Raw genomic sequence first — 19775 nt, forward strand, 5'->3', positions numbered from 1 at the left:
TATTGTAAACTGCTTTTAGAGTTCTACTACTGGGTAGTTTCTCTACATCCTGTATCATATCATTATGTCATTATGATCAAATTTACTGGTTGTATTTTTTTTATACAGTTGTAAACATCAATAAATAAATAAATAAAAAAATATATATATAGTAACATGGCATAACAAATAAAAAATATGATCACTTTTTAGTTGTAATTAACTCAATTATATATATTTAACACTTATTGCAGTTAAAAAAAGAATTTATTATATGTAGACTGATATTTTGAGGAAATGGGTGACGACATTTTCAAGACAGATCGAGGAAACAATCAAATTAAAATTCAGAGACAAAACAAAAATAACTAATCTATCTCCGTTCATTATTATACGATCTTCTGGAACGGTACATAAATGATTTCTTGAAAACTTTTATAGTGTTCTAAGAGTTGTTGTTTTGGGAGAAGATTCATACCCGTTTCTGGGATACTGAGAAACCCACGGAAAAATGTTATTTATAAGACGTTAGTTTATTTATAATCGTATCACATGAATGAAAAGGGAAAACAAATTCCCTGATACAAGAAGTGCAAGTGGGGAGGCGAGAGGCTGAGTGGGGAGCAGCTGTCGCGAAGTCAGTGTACCGGCAGCAACCAACTGGCAATGATATAGACAAATGGTGACATGAAAGTGCAGTGTGCCTTTTTGTTCTGTACAGTTCTGCAGCAACCTTAATCGATCAGAACCTTCGAACCATTCGAGAGGCACAAGATGCGGCTTCCGAAGGTAAGGATACAAAATAATGGTAAAAAAAAAAAAAATTAATAAAATAAAAATATGAATGAAATTTCAGTTTGATCAATATATGTACGATAAATTTATTTTTATGAAAACTTTAAAGTTTGATTTTTATCTAATCGAGAATATACAGGTTAATGAAATGTCGTAATGTTTATATAAACATTTTACATAAAAAACCATAAGTATTCTCAAATGGTCATTTACATAAATAAAACAATGAATTTTTAAAAAAGTAGCCCCCCCACTAAGCGAGTATTATTAACAGAAAAACTACGACGGAGGAGTTGTCAGGTGGTACCCATGCCTCATTGTTTACCTCAACAGTGCCATGGTTCTATACTAAACTCACAGTGACACAATAAAAATATCAGTGACATAACGATAGTGAAATTCATTATATTTTTAGGAATCAGAAATATGTTACATTGCCACAGATATTGTCTTTTTAATTTGAAGATAAAGAGTAATTACGGAGGAAGCTTAATTAGAAATCAGAAATAAAATAAATCATACCTCTAGAATCTAGAATTAGAGACATGAATAAAACGTAATTGATCACATAGTAAAAATTATATTACACTAAATCAAAACTCGATTTCCATAAAATGTGTAGATTATATATCATATTACCGGCTAATGTATTTGCTTGCATTTTTCGTTCCAGAAATAAATTTTAATTTAACCGAAAAATATTATTTAAAAAACATAACATTAATCGTCAAAAATATACATTAAAATGAGAATATTTAGAAAACATGTTAAAAACAAGATTGTTCGAAGAATAGTTGACCATCAAAAAACGCAACGATCTTAAATTGGTTTTTATGGCTTCACAAACATGTGTTTCTTTTTTACTACTCTAGTACATACATTACTTTAATGAACGTAAAAATCTTCAAGAACTAAAAGTGGGATTTCAATTGTTTTAGTTTATTTCCTATGAAATAATTGATAAGTAAATAAATATATAGGGAAAAGTAACAGAAATAAAATAAGGATGGGTATATCCCAAACTAATGTAGTAATATAATAAAAACTTTTGTATTAAAAAAAAAAAGATATATTAAAGATTTCAAAAAACAAAACCTCAAGTTTCTCAAATACTCACTAGAATAAAGCAAAATCCAATCCTGACGGTGTCAGCATCGGCGAGAATTTAGTTATTTACACTATCAGATTATAAATTCAAAATTTATTATAGGCTTAAAATAGCCCTCTATCACATTATCTTAATTAATAATACGCTTTATAGACAATCAAAAGCTTGTCTATAACATATTTTGAAATTTAAAGATTAATAGTTTATTGTTTATTGACATCTATAAAAAAAAAGATATCTCTAAAAATAATTATTGGAAAACTTAAATCTATTCTAATCATTGTTAATATGAAAAAATTATTGCAATGGGTTAATATTTATTTCATTAATTAATTTAATGAAACATAATACAGACAACTCATGAATAATATATGACGGTAATTAATTTACATATAATTATAATGAAGATTAAGAAAAAAAATCTTGTTATTTAATTATTCTTTGGATTTTGAAAAAAAAATCGATCAATGGAGGTAATTTTCGTATTATAAGGAAAGATGTATTTTTTTTTTTTTTAATTTAGTTTATATTTATTCAACTTATCTGATTAATAAATTGTATTTCATAATTTAGACATAAATAACAAATTAAAGTTATTTCAATACAGTTTGAGGTATTGAATGCTTTCTTTCTAACATCTTTTGACCCTTTTTTTAACCCAAAAAAATTAATAACAAAGCATTAAACAAAAAAATTTAATTTTAACTACATTATTATTTAAACCTTAAATTCATTAAAAATTAACGTGTTGAGAAAATAATTCTGCGTAAGAAGGATGTGAGATACAATAGCATTGAAGGGTCGTGGTGAAATATTTTGTATTCTTAACAACTTTTAACAAGGAAACTTGTTCCGAAAATTTAAAAATTCATATTTGCATACATACAATTCAGTCATAAATATCCTTCACGAAAAAGAAAAAAAAAAAGCTATAAAACAATAAATACGACCATGAGTAATTGATAATAATTTAAGTACTATCCCATTTTTTTTCTCCGATCAATACAAGAGCACATTATTCCTTCTTTTAAGCACGACTTGTTTTTATTAAAGAGATATAAACAATTGTTTCTGAACCGTTAACCTTTTGAATTCGTCCATTCTATTAGTCGATAATGCCAAAGTTCATCAGCCAGACTGTTAAGCAGTAATTTAATGAGGTTTCTATTTCTTATCGATATATTTATATATATCTTACGGGGTTGATATTAAAAATCTTGGAATATTCTTATCTTCTAATTATGCAGAAATTATTTATGCGATTGGAATCTTGGAATCTCCATGTCACAAGATATAAAGGTCATACTGACATAGGCAACATGCGATGTAGATAAAATAACATTGATGAGTAAGGTGAAAATTTCATTTTCAATTATCTACCTTTTTTCTCACAACATCGTTACATTTTCTATGTCCATTATCGGAGGGAAATAATTTAAAAATTAAAAATATATATCCCAAGAACTAAAATAAACATTACCTTTTAGTCTAACTACAGAATTATTATTTTCGAACTATTTGGCTAATTCGTACTGCACACTTATACATCGGAAAGAGCAACCAAATTCTTACGAGTATAATCGTACATACGATTTTTTTTTTTTTTTTTTATTAAATCTTAATTCAATATATCTGTAAGCTCTTTTTCAAAAAGTAAGAAGGTGACATTTGTAAGCTAAATATAAAAATTGTTCACACCAAAAGACAATTTAAACCAAACATAACAAGGGATGATTATAGAAAAAAAATGAGCATAAGAAATAAAAATAAAAAAAGTGAATCCATAATAAACTTAATAGCTACAGAGTGTGCCTTTCGAATGGAGCTAGGCTACCTCCAATATAATACGTTGAGCAAGTTCCTGTCTGTCATAAAATTATCTTACCACATTATGGAGTAGTTCAAGGTGCAAAACGTACTTAACGTATAGACTTCCATGATTAATGGAAGCCCTCATTACCTTAAATTTTCATTTAAGGGTTAGTTGAATAATTAATCTAGAGCAGTAAAGAATTGAGAAATGCTCATAAAAAATACAATTAATTATATAATTAAGAGAACATATAAATAAAAGAGAGGAAACCGCTTGTTTTGCAAGTTAACCTCTAACAAATATTATAACGATGATAATAAGAAATTACCGAAGAAACGGTATACCGAGATATCTGAATCTTAGTTATACCGAGAAAACAATAAAAATAAATATTAAAGAAATAAAATTCTTATTGCATTTTGATACATTATATAGACGTTCAATAAATAATTCACCATCTTCAATAAGATACGCTTTACTGTGAAATTTTGCGTATTCAGAAATAGAAAAAAATGAGGTGTTCTTTTCTATTCATATTGAACTTAAAAAATCAGAATATCCTGTAGCTACCTCCCTTGATAACCGTAACCGTGAAAAAATGCTGTACCTTTATTAACCGAAGGATCGTTCCTTGGACTAGACACTGGTCCAATACTTCCTACACTCGCCATTATTTAACTGAGGTCCCCTTTTGCAACACAGCTCATAATAATTGCAACGGCCGTGAAGGAGGCAATACTAGTAATTGTAAAAATGATAAGTGTAATTAGCACTAACATCATATTAGAGAAAAATCCGACAGCGATGCCACTAATTCTAGCAAAAATAAACTCGCTAGATTCCATTTCAATTATTAAGAGAGAAAAGAACCGGAATACAACTCCTAGGGAAGTAGCTACAACTTGTTGGTAGGAGGCAAGAGGTCAAAATCTAAAATTTTGCAACAATTTTGATGAGGGTTTTTCTAACGTACCTCAGGTCTGCAGAATATTTCCTAAAATTTGCTCTTTTCCTAAACATTTTTAAATAGTGTTTATGAGCACAATAAAAATCTGGATAACCAAGATTTTTTTTTTTAAGTGAACCGACTATCTCAGAAATGAAAAGTTGTACGGAACTGAAATTATATATTTAAAGTAGTCACATCATTGGATACAACTTTTTACTAATTAACTTTTAGGCTAATATCGACCAAACTGGAATTGCCATTTTTTATCATCTATCCCCCCCCCCTTTTTATTTAAATCAACCTTTTCTCGAAAACGGGTCCAACGATATTGATTAAATTCGTAATGATGGTGTAAAATTAAATGATTTTTAATATTAGCTAAGTCATGAAATAGTCCGACAGGGATTAAATGCCAAATTTTCAATAAGTTTCTTAAAATACCTTCTGTGGTTATCACAACTTATTGTACTATTATCAAATCAATGAGGTAAGAAAAAAGTAAAAAATAAATTGACTGAAGTCAACACGGTCAACCATTAGTTTGTTTTCATTAGGTCTAAGCTAAAATCTAAATATGCCAGTCCTTTTTTTTCTTCTAAATTTCTCGCATCCTAGCAAAGAAGTAGTAATCGCCATGAAGGAAAGTTGTAAAAAAAAAAAAAAAACCTAACTGGTTCTGATTGCTTCTCTAAAGGATATTCCTACAAACGTGAGATTATGCTAGTAATACAACGTTTCCTGTATTTAGATAACACTATCGTACCAAGAATACTTATTTCCGAAGAAATGCAAGTTAATAAGTGACTTAGAAATACGTAACTTTTTCTTAATCCAATCAAACGAGTTCAAATTTGGTTCACAGAGAGCAGGTATGGCCACGTAGATTTTTGGTAACTTCTCAGCGAATAAAAAGCTAAGAAAAATAAAAATAAAATCTAAAATATTTATGAGAAGTCGAAAGATTTGGCTCTGCACAGATTGCAGGTGATAATTACTCAAGTTATAGCGATAGTTGTTAATATTAATGGGCTTATGCTCTGCAAGTAAGATGAATCATTTCCAAACTCAATGAGATATCATATATAATCGAACTGGAAAGTTAATGCAGTAGAACCCTCATGAAAGTAGTTACAAAAATAGTAAACTTAATTCCGGCAGTTCCATTGCAACACCGTCTTTCCAAGGCTCTTCTACTAGAAAATCGAGAACTTCCTGATCTCATTCTACATAATGAAGTACCATGCCTCAGTTATAGCAAAGTCATTAGTAATGATTTTTTAATTTAATTGAACAAATAAAATTAAATATAGAAAATAAAAGTTTTGATGAACTAACGGAAAGTAGTCTGTTAAGATTTTTGGATTTTATAGCTGGCATAATTGAAAAATTGCCTTATTTATACCTGAGAGACAGGAAAAACACAGAATATGTAACTATAATAACACTATGTCAAACTTGTTTGAAGTATAATTATTTTTACATTACGATAACAAATGAAACCACTTCCCAAACATGAAAAAATGTATATAATTATTATTATATTATAAATTATATTATTATAATACATTAATTTTTAAATGATGAAATCTAATTTAATTTTTTTTTAAGTTCACTTTTTACAAAAAATAATTTTATTTGAAAAAAATGACGATTTAATGCTACTTTATGAATTGGTAAGCATGCATTGAAATTGAAAATTCAAAAAGTCTAACACTACTCCAAAAACAATTTAAAACGCCATCGAGATTTCTGATAGTCCAAAAATCAATATTTTACATTTTTTTTTTTCGTCCAGAAGTAAAATTTAGAAAAATAGATAAAACGGGATAAAGTATTCGACGAAAATCCGCGTTTTTTTAATGTTCTACGAATTCATATCAAGCATTCAAAGTCTCGCAAAATGGTATGTGGTATAGTAAACGTATTTAATATAGGTGTATACCTTGAATGTTACGTCAATTTTTTCGCTAAAGCTGACTTAACAGAAGTCGCCCTTTATATAATCGATTTTACACTTGTTTACAATCTTAAAAATGGTTCTAACGACTTTGGTCGAACTCGTAATAGCACTGTAAAATAAAATAAATGTTCTTTAGTATCAGCAAGGGCTCAACCTCATTTAAATAATCTGATAGGGCTTAAATGCAAAATATTTAAATAGCTTTATCTAAAACGCATTTAATTTTGTTTATTTAAAATAATTATTTATCGTTGTTAATCTAAATAAAAACAATGGATAAATACAAACTACGAACAAATTGGATAATTAGCTGGAGATTTTACCAGGTTCAAAATAAATGTTCCATAAATAATAATAATGTACAATATACGTGGAAAATCTAATATTTCAGAAAAATTCGAGTTTTGCATTTAAAGACGTATAAAGTAATGGAAAATGAAAAAAAAAAATAATGTTTTTGTATTTCTATAGTTGTGATGGAAATAATCAGTTTTTAATTGCATTTACTTAACTATGTATGAAAGAATTTATTTTAACACAAGACAACTATAATGTTATACATTATTAATTATAAGGTGTATTATTAATAACATATAACAATCAATTTAGCTTTAAAAAGAATGGTGTCCGTCAACCAGTTTTTTCCGGACAGATCTTGTTCAAAATCATTTCGAAATATTCCGGGAACCGGCAGTAGATAATAAAGACTAAAATTAAAATCAGAAAAAAAAAAAATAATATCAGGATTTGACATTCACTAAGGAAGCAAAACCAACTTGCAGGAAGAAGATAAAATAATAAATAACAAAAATACATGATACAATCTATAAAATCACAGGAACGTCAAATATATATATGCATATACCATTCCAGTAGGTTGAATAATATCCAATCAACCACCAGTGATCTATTTCCTTCTCAATTGCAATTACATCTACCGTTTGAGAAACCACAAAATGTCCGATGAAATTAATAGTAGTTATAATCCAATTACCGCTACAATTAAATAATTGTTGAAAGGAGAGTGGAAGAAATTAATATGTATTGGTTGGTCATGGAGCTATTCAAAACCTTGCGTGGCACGTAACGGAAAATATTCGAAGGAGAAAACGATATTAATTAAAAATTAATCATACAGCGAAATTAATAAGTATTTTTGATAAAAAAAAAACAAAAAACAATCCTATAAAAAAAATAAAAAGTTGAACTTTTATCATAGAATAACAATGACTGGAATAATAACTGAAAAAAATTTTTTTAATTGCAGTTGGTATACTCATGTCCATCCGTTATCCAATACTACTATGCAACATCGCACAGAGGAATTTCTTCATCACGTAATTCGAACCGAACTTTTAATTAATTCTACTCCGTGGAACGTGAAATTCGTTACATTTTATTATTATTATATTTTTTTTTTTGGAAAAAACACACTGCTATCAAAAACAGACTTCGGGATACTCCACCTGAACTAATCAAAAAAAATCCAATATCACAACAAATATTTATCTGATATAGCATATATTTTTTTATACACCAATTTGTTCATTAACCATCTTTTTGGTAATATTATTCCCCTTTATTGTTTTATTCTTTTTTAAAATGAAATTCGGCATCACATTGCATTCTAGAAAGATTTTATAAGATATAAAGAACAATGTATATATATATTTAGTTTTTTATATTTTATTTAGGTGCTTGAGGATCAGTCAACAATACACTACTGACTAATCCTCAAGAATATATTTAGTCAATACAAAGTTATCAATATATATGTGTGTGTGCGTAATTTTTTATAAATTCGACTTCAAATAAATCGAATATTAAAACTAAATTAAAGATGGCATGCAATTTTTAATTGTCTATTAACCTGATAAAAAGTATTGGAACTCAGAATTCAGAAACGACATTGCTATGTTAAATTTTAAAATAATGACTAAAACCAAGTATGAAACAGATTTAATATCCAGCATTGAAACCACTAGTTGATAAAAATTAAAACTAAATTTTAAAAGTATTTCCACGGGCGGAAGCTAGGCAGGATTTCAAGTAAAGAAACCATTTTGTGATTCGTACAGGGAGAAAAACTATCGGATACGTGACATCCCACCCACTTCCACGTGTCTTTTCATCCCATGGCTAACTCAGGAGTTCGCGTAGGGCGACCTCATTTCTTCTCGAACCGGGGGAAAGTTTCGGCATAATAAGTGCTTCCCTATTTTTATTGCACTTTTGTCTCCAATAGCATACGTCGTATCTACAACTTATACGAAAAGAGATTGAAAGCGATTGAGTGATTATAATTCTGAACAAGCAGATTTGAAAAGATCGTATAAACAAGGCTTATAAAATGCTATTTATAGCTTATAAAGGGTCGAAATACTTTTACAACATGCAATTAAATAAATTGCTCAATAAAAACACCTAAACCTTTGTTAATAATACTTATTCCCTCAATATTAATGATGAATAATTAAATATATTACGATAAATTGACATCAAAGAAACATGAAATTTCCAGGACGTTACATTGCCAAGAGCGAAAAACCGTAAAAACAATGGAAGTAGGAAGGAGAATTGTATTTTACTCCGTTCAAGGTTTATAATAAAACCCTGAAACAATGCACCTTTTGTATACAATTGAGCTTCTACTTTCGCCACATCAAGTGTCTCATTCCCATGGGTTCGTTCTTAATATGCACTGTTTCACAAGAGGCAAATATCGCTGAAATAGGAGGAATAACCATCAGGATCTTTTCTTATCCGAACTAGAGAGTAATAGTTTGAATAATTGGAAAAAAAAAACTCAGCAACATGTTTTTAAGATATCGATTGATTATTATTCCAATTGTACCGAAAACCTGAAGTCTTCGAGAATGATAAATACATAATGACATTAATCCGTACTTGAAAATCTGGTGAGGACGGGAGACGATTGTGTCACTGGGCCGACCAAGGTCTCAAGACGGATATATGGAATTGGCCAACAGTCATTCAAGGCAATCTAAGTCGTTTAAAATCTTACAGAAAATAAAATAAATGTCGTATATTCTAAACTTCAGGGGACCGGTTCTTCAACATGATTTTCTAACCTTTTTTATTCATACACCAGGCATGTAGAAATACACAAGCATTATATCGTTTTGATTTAAAAAAAAAAAAAAAAGTAGAATTATCACTGAGTTAATTAAACAAAACTATTTTTTATTAAAAAATAAAAATAAATAATACGCTATTTTTCTGTGAGATTTTTTTTTTTCGAAGACCCACAAACTGGGAAAGGCTCACGCTTTGTTGGATTCTAATAACCAATGAATTGAGAAAATAAAAAACAAATACTCATAAAAATAAAATTCTCCTTGAACCCATGATATACAGCGTAAAATACTAAATTGTTCTTTTCAGTTTTTGAAACTAACCTAAGTTCCACGAGGTAGTTGTCGCATTCATTACAATCGTCGAAACTATAACATTTGCCGTCATGAAAGAACTGTTCATCAGGATTTGCTAGATTGTTGATAGTCCAATCAACCATATGGGCATGCGCGATAAGTTACTGACAAATATAGACGCCTTGACAATAAACTGTATAGCGTTATAACATAAAACTAACCTTGAATTAACATATAAACTTGTATATTTCATTTTTGTTTTTTGTCAACAGTGAAAGTTGTTGTTTTTTTTTAGTTAAGCATTAGTTTATCATTCGTTCACAAAGCTGAACTGGTAGGTTTACTAACAGCGTGTAAACAAGCATAGTCTTACTTTCTCGCTGTTATGACATTACTTGCAATGCAGATGTTTGCACGTGGAAACGAAGCTTTAGTTTCAGTCAAATGAAAAACAAGTCAAGTGTCATAATTTCAAAATCAACAACTCACAGGTGATAGGGAGAAAAAAACCAAAAGAATTGAACCTTTCATAATAAAAAAAGGGATTGATTAATCTTTAAGGTATCGCTATATCAAATACATAATAGTTCTTCTTATTTCTAAACAATGATAGTGGGAATGAATATGTTATAAAATAAAGAAACATTTAATTAATTAATAGTAATTTTATAGAAAATATTAAATTAAAACTATGCTTACTATAAAACAAACGAATGACAGTCAATGAGAGCCATTCGTTCTAAGAAAAAGCAACAACTTACAAGAGTATTGTACCATTCAATGACAACAGAACAATCTCTTGTATCAAGTTAGATTTAAAATTATATCCTCAAATTTAAAAAATATGAAACTTATGATATGATACCGCACATTAATAAGTCTGGTAATTAAACTCAAAAGAGATATAGAAGTTTATTTTAATTTTAACAGTTAACAGTTCAACAGACCCGACTGAATGTGCAATTACGAAAGACAATTTAAACTAAAATGGACGATCCAACTAAAGATTTAAAAACAATAGTATTTGAATTATGAATATTTAAGGATTAAAAAAGTAAATTTGGATTGTTTTAAAATAAAGCAACTAAAATTTGGAACAAGAGGTTCAGAATACTCTATCATCACTTGATAAAAATTATCGGGTTCTGTGAAAAAAAAAAATTATTTAAGCATTCTCATACACACTCCAGAGAGTTGGGTTAAAATTCCAGTAACGGAGTAAAATCGAGCAGAGAATTCTAATGTGTTTTTTCACCAAGATGACCTTGACTGAACCTCGCTTAGTGTTGCCCTTTCGATTTTATTGTCGTTTTTAGGAGTTTCAGAGAAGGATTATGACTATCATACCCAAACTACATTTAATAGGCATTAGCTATATTCATTGCACCAACTTCTTTATTATTGAGAAAGTACAAACTTACAGTTGCATATCTATGTACAAAAGAATGAACTAACCTCCAATTAGTCCAGAAAATAAATTTCCTATTTTTTTATTTTAAATTCTCCTCACAGCACAGTAATTAAACTAATTCTCTTTAATTATACATTTAGTTTTGTTTGTTATGCCATATTTACTATACCTAGTTTGTAAATTATTATTATACAAGGGGGGGAGTCAGTCCGAGAGTATTGTTAATAAATATAAAAGCGAAAGGCAAGTGAAGGGAGTTGGAAAACAATTGGAGTAATTCGTGGGACATCCTACATAACATACGAAATTCTACGATGAGAATAATACCGAATAAATATAAAGGGTTAGTACCAGTGCATGCCCTGTTAAAAATAGCAATACCCAAATTTAAAATCAAATAAACAGAGCGGATATCAAGAAATCTTATGAGAGGGGAAACAGAATTTGAGCCCAATTAAAGAATGATTTAAATACTTCTATATTAGTTCCTAATGATTGGTCCATTTACGAAAAAATACTTATAGAACAAAAAGACGTTGAGTCATTCCTGGGGTGGAGGGAAGGTTCAGCACATCAATAACACGGTTTCAAAAACGTCAAGTTAGTATGACAATTCCACGAACAAGTTTTCTATAGACAAAAAGTTTTAGTGTAAAACGGAAGTTTCACGTGACACATATCTATCATGCAAGTTCATCGCGCATGAGAAGATTGTTGATTGTCCTACGAACTATCAAGAAAATTCAGAAGTACGACAGCAAATATCACTTTACACGATCATAGTGGCTGCGAGATTTTCAGTATCATTGGAAACCCCGCTTTAATATCATTGGGAAGATATATATAAAAAGTCCAATAAATTGTAAAAATATATTATCTTCACTAAGCGATAATTATCTCATAATTCCTTTCTTTTGTAACGTTCTCTTTTCACACAACCTGTTTCTCACATATTCTTTCGCCAATTAAGAAACTTTTACAATTTTATGCGTTGCGTATCTTTCAGAGAAATTAAACCTTTCGGAACAAAACCAACAGTGCTATTCATAAACAAAATACAACTGATTCGTACTTAAACTTAAACTAGACAATTACAGTAGAATTAATTTTAGTGGCTTTACATTCACTGTAAAGTAACGAATCCTTTATTAATCATATGAGAAGAAAACTGTAAATGATTAACCCAATGAATTTCGTCATTATAAACATAGATAACAGATCAGGAATTCAAGAATTAATGATTAATTTGAACTTATTTATATCCTAAGTGGTGGAAGCTCATTGGATAAAGCACCGGTATCATAACTCGAAAAATGTATTTTGTTTTATCAATCATAGATCACTTAGAGGTTGTTTAATACTGTTCTAGAGCACCTATCCCCAACAAAATGGGTACCTGATCTTTCAATAGCTTGGGGGGGTGCAGAAACCTACGGATAAACGTGAACCTGGTCAGATTACATGTTACCTTTGGTAAGAAACAGTAGTACAATTTTTTTTCTTTTCTATTTTACTTACAACTACGGCGCAACGTGTTTAAGATAATTTTTCATTAAGAACTTGGTTTTTTTTTTAATTGCATATCAATATACTTGAGTGTATACAGACTGCGTCCTGCGTGGAGAAGGCGAGTTGACCGCCTATCACGTATTTTTACAACGGCGGACTTAATTTCAGACAGGAGTGACGTGAACAAAGCTGAAGTTTTTTTTTTTTTTAATTTTATAGTTTTTAGTATTTTTTTTCTTTTCTGTTTTTACTTACAACTACGGCATAATGCGTTTAAGATAATTTTTCATTAAGAACTTATAGATTTTTTCTTTCTATAAATAGATAAGATGACAACAAAATTATTTCCTAACAAAATATTTACGTTATTACTTCTGAACCCAACAAATGATAATGAATAGACCCGTACATCCGAATCGACAACTTAAAACATTCTTCTTGCAATATTCTTATCAATGGTAAAACTAAGTTAAGCAATAGATAATTTTCACGCAATTCGGCATTAGCGAATTGAACTTAGAATTGTCTATTTATATACTGCAACGAGGTCGTATAATGAAACCAACTAAAAGGACCATTTATAAAAGCATCACAAATAAAACTTAAACTGAACAATCCTTTATCAATAAAAAACACAATGTAATTATAAACGCATCATAAATAAAACTGAAATTGATAGATCATTCATAAATAAAAACAAAACGTAATTTTAAATTTAAAAAGAAATAAAACAAGCGAGATGGGCGCATAGAGAATAGACAGACAGATCTGACTCCGCCCAGGCAAGTAATGTTGTTCACCTTGCAAGCTGCTCTAATACCAGGCACGACCTAACCTACTCCACCCTTTCCCTCTTTCACCCCTTTCCGCTCGACCTTTCAACAAACGCTGTTTAAGTCTGCTCCCTTGTCCGCAACAGCAGTAGAATGCAAACTAACACGTTGCCGAGCCCGGTCTTTAAGATTATCATTGTTCCCAATCAAAAATCATAAAAGTTTATAGTAACACATTAAAATAAAATACTAATAATAAAAAACACGATAGTTTAATCAAATAAGAAATAAACTAATGAGACTAAGTAGAAAACTAGTTTATGTGCATCATGATTGCACACAATATTTAACATTAAGTAAATTTCGTGAATCAGATTTCAAAAGTTAAATGTGTTATATTATTTTTTTTATATACAACTCAAGTCCCCCCCCCCTACGCCGAAGGAGGCATTTCTGCCATTTTATAATATTTCGTACAGCCCAGTATACTTCAGCTTTCTTCACGTCATTCCTGTCTGAAATTAAGTCCGCCGTTGCCGTACCTGTAAATAAGTGATAGGTGGTAGACTCGCCAACTCCACACAGGACGCAGTCAGTATACACTCAAATACATTGATATGCAATTAAAAAATGGAATGATTTTTATGGCTACTTTGAGATTATTAAAGATCAGCATTCGAAAAAATTAGCTTTCAGTGAACGGAACTAACATAGTCATGTTTTGGTATCATCATTAATGTAATAAAAAATAAAATAAAATAAATAATTCAGACCTTTCCGAAGAAATAGGGAAGAACTTGAGTTACTTAAAAAGAGATAATAAAAAGCAAGAATCTCTTTCACTTTTGACATAAATTGAGATAGTTGAAATATCACCATTTAGAGAAACATAAATTAAACCAAAACCTTAAGGTAAAATAATGAACCTTCTCAAGTCACTAAGCCAAGGGTTATTTTTTATTACGAATAGCGGACATGATGCAGACAGGGCCGTCCCGTGGCTTGTAGGCGTCTGGGCTGAGACTGAACCAAGCGCCCAAAATCAGCCAGTAGCCAATTCACAAGCTGGCTTGTGATAATTTTAATTATTCAGAGATAATATACTGGCTTTCATTTTTGTTTTCAATTCCCGGCGCAAAGAGTGACCTCTCGGTCACCCCAACAACGCGACATACATTATTTGGGTGTAAAGTCAGAAAAAAAATATTTAATTAATTAATTTTATTTTTTTTTTGTCAAATCAAATTATCTTATCAAACTACACTATTCCAGGACTTTTAGTAATAAAATGAAATTTTGTTTGTATTCCATCAAAAGTTTGAAATCATCTAATATTTTTTTCAATTACTGGATTAGTAAACTGAAACCTAAAATATATATACTTATACATAAAAATTCAAAGGGAACAAAAATATTAAAATTAAAGTTAAAAAAACTGATCTTAGTTCACATGATAGTTAAATGATTTGCCTACCTTTTAGAAAAGTATATCATGGATAAAAATGCTTAATTTTCAAAAACATTTTTAGCATTGTATTTTCATATTTTGTGTCCATAATAACTTAAATAATTAGAAAATATAATCAATGAGTCTATTAATATTTAATTCTGTTTCAGATATTATACCTACAGCTGGCCATTATAATCATATTATCTCCTGAGGAGATCAATTCACAAAGAATAAGAACAAGAAATGGCGGAAAGAACAGACAATTACAAATAAATGTAGATGAAAAATCTTTAAAATTAAAAAAACAGCCAGTCTCAGAAAAATCATCAGTTTCTGATGAAGATGATGAAAGAAAAACATTAGCTCAACAAGTACTTGATGGTAAATATGGACTGATACAAACCGAACTATTTGCATCACCGGTAAAAAGACCAGGAATATTGAGTTATGAAATAAATCCAGAAGTCCCAAAGGATAATATTAATAACCTTGGAGGTTTAAAACCAGAAGAAATATGGTTAGCAGAAAATCACTTGTTAGTATTAAAAGGGGGCAGTTTTAGTGACAATGAACAAGGGAGTAAAATGATATGGCCGCCTATTGACAGTTATGTAGCCCCACAAAGACAGGTCAAAATACCACAGAATCCAAAAATTCCACCTCCATTTCCCATACAGCTCAAAGAAGGCGGGCCAATAGAAGTAATTAGAGGGAAAAATGGAACGAAAAATATTCCAGCTTATTTTGGACCACCTTTTCTCTATCAAAATCCGGTGAATTTACCTAATGAAGCAAATGAAAATGAAACGAAACAAAGGCAGGGAAACTTAACACAGGGGAACGGAGGAATTCCGTTCCCCTTTCTACCTCCAGAAATAGGGCTCTATCCACCCGCTATCGCATTCTTACCGCCTCCAGGAAACCTCACAGAGTTGGACGAAGACGACCCAAGCATCTATTACCCCCCACGTTATGATTTCACATACACAAAAAACTACACATCATTTGTCCCAGCAGGCCCACTTGTTCCAGGAATTATATTACCTCCACCACCAAATTTCTTTGCTCCTTTAGAGAATGACACATCAGAAAGAACAAATCCAGTCAGCAAACAAGCAAGTTCTATTAAAAAAACAAGTAAAAGCAGAACTTCTGGAATAAATAGAGTAAGAAGTAAATTGCAACCTCATGGAAATAGCATTAAACCTAAAGGCTTAAATACCACACAAGAACAAAAAATGATTTCCCCTGTGCAATACACATCAAATAAACATCAAAATAAAATAACACTACCATTAACTTCAAATAGAACTAAAGAAGATTGGGTTCCAATACCAGCACCAAGACCATTTTATATAACAGATATTAGTAAGCTAAAGATCATAAATGGGGAAGATAGTAATGAAACCCCATTAAAATATGATATACCTAAAAATGGCTGGGCATATGACAACACTACAAGACAAGAACTTCATACAGAGAAATACCAACCACAAAGATTCAAAAGTACTAAAGTTAATGATAATATGGGTTTATACATGACCACAGGAATTTCAAATGAAAATTTTATTGTAAGTAATTCACCTCGACCAACGATGAAAAATGTTCAGCTTTATGAATCTAATTATGATGATGAAAAGCAGTTAGTACCACAAGAATATAGTAAAATTACAAAAATAAATAATATCAAAATTGTGAAGCCAAGTTTAAATGAAAATACAACTCCAGCTAATCATTTAAAACAATATTATTTCAACAAAAACCATTATAAAAGTAATACTTTACTCCCTGAAGTAATCTATGAAGATTTCTCAGTAACAACTCCATCAGTAAATGGAAGGGTCATAGTTCCTAATATTAAATATGAAGATTATAAAAACACTATAAAGGGAACTAGCAAACCACTATCCTTCCTATATTATGAACAAGAACCTAAATATCAAGCAGATGATGGTGGATATCGATATGATGTTCCAGAGAACAGCAATATAAATCCTTACAGGCAAGAACAGTTTGGAGCCATACCTCCTAATGAAAAAAAAATTACATACAGTACAACACAGAAACCTCCAATATACGAATATAGTTATTCAGCCCCAGGATATGGTACATTAGAAGCTCCTAAGGTAGGAATTAATTATGAAACAACTTCTAAACCAATAATATATGAATCAAATTTAAAATCAAAACAACCACAATACACATACTATGAATTTCAAACAACACCTAAACAAAATGAATTTAACTACCATCTAAGCAACGTAGATTCAATTTACCCGACAGTTCAGCCCCAAGTAAATATAAAAAATAAATATATAAATATTAACTCTTTTAAAACAGAAGAACCTTACATTCCATACAACACACAAGATAAAGGACAAGATGAAAATACCAAGGATTATTTTATTTCGTTTGGCCAAAAAATAAATCAAAAGGACAGAGAAAGAACAAGTTCAATATCTCAGCCAAATCAACAGTATTATACTAAAACATACTATGAAAACTTTGATTATACAACCCCTTTACCTCCACAAACATCAAATAAAAATATTAGATTCCCTGATACATATAACACACAAGGTGACACACCTTACTATACAAAAAAAGAATATTCTGTTTCCAAATATGAAAATTCAAACAAAAATACCAAGTCTAATGTACCCACAGATAATTACTCATACTTCTATGGTCCCAGTAATATTGGCTTTCAGAATTATAGAGAGTATGAACATGGGATAGTACAACCAAACCATCCTTTGCACAGTGATATTGATGTCAATTATAAACGAACAAACCCTCATTTAAATCCAGATGCAGAATTTATTGATCAAACTTACACAAAAGTGCATCCAAAACATCCATTGAACAGTGATATTGATGTGAACTATAAAATTCCTAATCCTACAATAAATCCAGATGCAGAATTTATTGAACAAACTTATATAAAAGTTCGACCAAATCATCCACTGAATAGCGATATTAATGTGAACTACAAAATTCAAAACCCTACAATAAATCCAGAAGCAGAATATATAGACCAAGCTTATATAAACCCAAAACATTACAAGGACAACTCATATGTATCATACAGGCTTCCAGGAAACAGTGGACATTTTTACTTTTTAACTCCTCAAACAATTCAGCAACAAACCTACCAGGAGAGAAACTCAAGATTAAGATATCCTGAAAATAAGAGCCAGTTTATTAGAAGGCATTAGATTTTGAATTCATTTAAAATACACACACAGGAAAAGCAGATGCCAAGGACTGCTATGACCTTATGTGGCATAGTTTTAGTTTAATGTGCTGTGATTAAATTTTAGTTAATTTATATACATGCCTGTAAAATAATTAAATAAAGTAATGAAACATTACACAGTTGCTTATCATAGATAGTAAGGAGATAACAGAATACTCTTTTGTTAATGCCTATAAATTAAGTAATTTTTTATGGTATGTAATTCAAGTGTGTAAATAACAAAGTGTATGAATTAAAATTTGAAAGCAGATGTTAGTTATAGTAAATGCATGTATGCATGTGAATATTTATGTTAGCATTTGGGCACAAGTGAATGGATCAGTAATTATAAAAGAAAATATTTGATTGTAATTAATTAAAAATAAAATCAATATCATACTAAATACCAAGGGTATGTAATAAAATAATTAAATTAAATATACTTTAAAACATTTCGTAATCAGTAAATTTTAGAAATGGGCTGTGATAACAGAAAATTGGTACTTTTTTTATGAAGTCTGGAATGCCAAACTCAATAGTAATGTATCTGAGTTATTTTAAATACTGATATAATATTTAATTATAGAACATAATTACATCTAAGAACTTATAGATTGTATTTTACCATTATGAATAGCATTCATAAATAAGGGGATGATTGTGTATATGTGTAGGTCTCTGTAAATATTTAATGTTATTCAAAATGTACTAAATTAATATGGTAACATATGTTGCTTTTCTTTGTTGAATAAACAGAATAACTAATAATAGTAAAGATCTTGAAAAAAATAAATAAATAAAGAGTAAACTAAATAGCGGTTTTAAGTCTCCAAAGCAAAAGTGACATATTTTTATTTATCCTAACATACTTTGGAAACCAAAAAAGATAAAATATTGTAAATAATCTGCGATAAAGCAAGGATCTTCATTGTATTTAGGTGTATATAAATATGTTATAACGGTAAGGCATGTGCACATTAAATACATATGAATCATATGTATAAAATGAAACAATATACAATGATATTGTTTATAATATTAAGTAAAAATAGCTTTATTTATGGAGTACTTATCTTAACAAATGTATGATAAAACTGATACGATCGATCAAAATTTGCCTTTTAGAAGTAGAATACAGTAAGGAACATGCTGCTAATAATATTGATATCTTTTGGATTACAACATTATTACCATCACATGTTTATAATGATTATTTATATTAGGAGGCAAATATTTCATTATTTTGTAGTTTTTTATGCAATAAAATAATGGCTGTTTGTAGAAATAACTATCAAACAGAAATGATATATAAAACAAATAAAAATATTGTTATTATAAAAAGAATATGCTAATAATAAGTCCAGTGCTTATTTTAGAAAAAACAAATAAAATAAGGTA

At 29.6% G+C, this 19775-nt stretch overlaps 2 protein-coding genes across 2 annotated transcripts in view; one reads left to right on the forward strand and one right to left on the reverse strand.

Annotated features, from left to right (window-relative positions):
- The window catches only part of Naa15-16 (N-alpha-acetyltransferase 15/16), a 142008-nt gene that overhangs the window by 88166 nt on the left and 34067 nt on the right, over window positions 1–19775 (reverse strand). The gene's annotated exons all lie outside the window — the stretch shown is intronic.
- Window positions 576–18513, forward strand: LOC106685315 (uncharacterized). The gene is made up of 2 exons (XM_014427909.3): window positions 576–768; window positions 15307–18513. Exons 1-2 carry the CDS (start codon window positions 754–756, stop codon window positions 18355–18357), a joined length of 3066 nt encoding a protein of 1021 aa, XP_014283395.1. The 5' UTR covers window positions 576–753; the 3' UTR covers window positions 18358–18513.

This window comes from Halyomorpha halys, unplaced genomic scaffold (genome assembly GCF_000696795.3).
Source record: "Halyomorpha halys isolate HHAL.00 unplaced genomic scaffold, Hhal_1.1 Scaffold680.1, whole genome shotgun sequence".
Taxonomy (NCBI): Eukaryota; Metazoa; Arthropoda; class Insecta; order Hemiptera; family Pentatomidae; genus Halyomorpha; species Halyomorpha halys.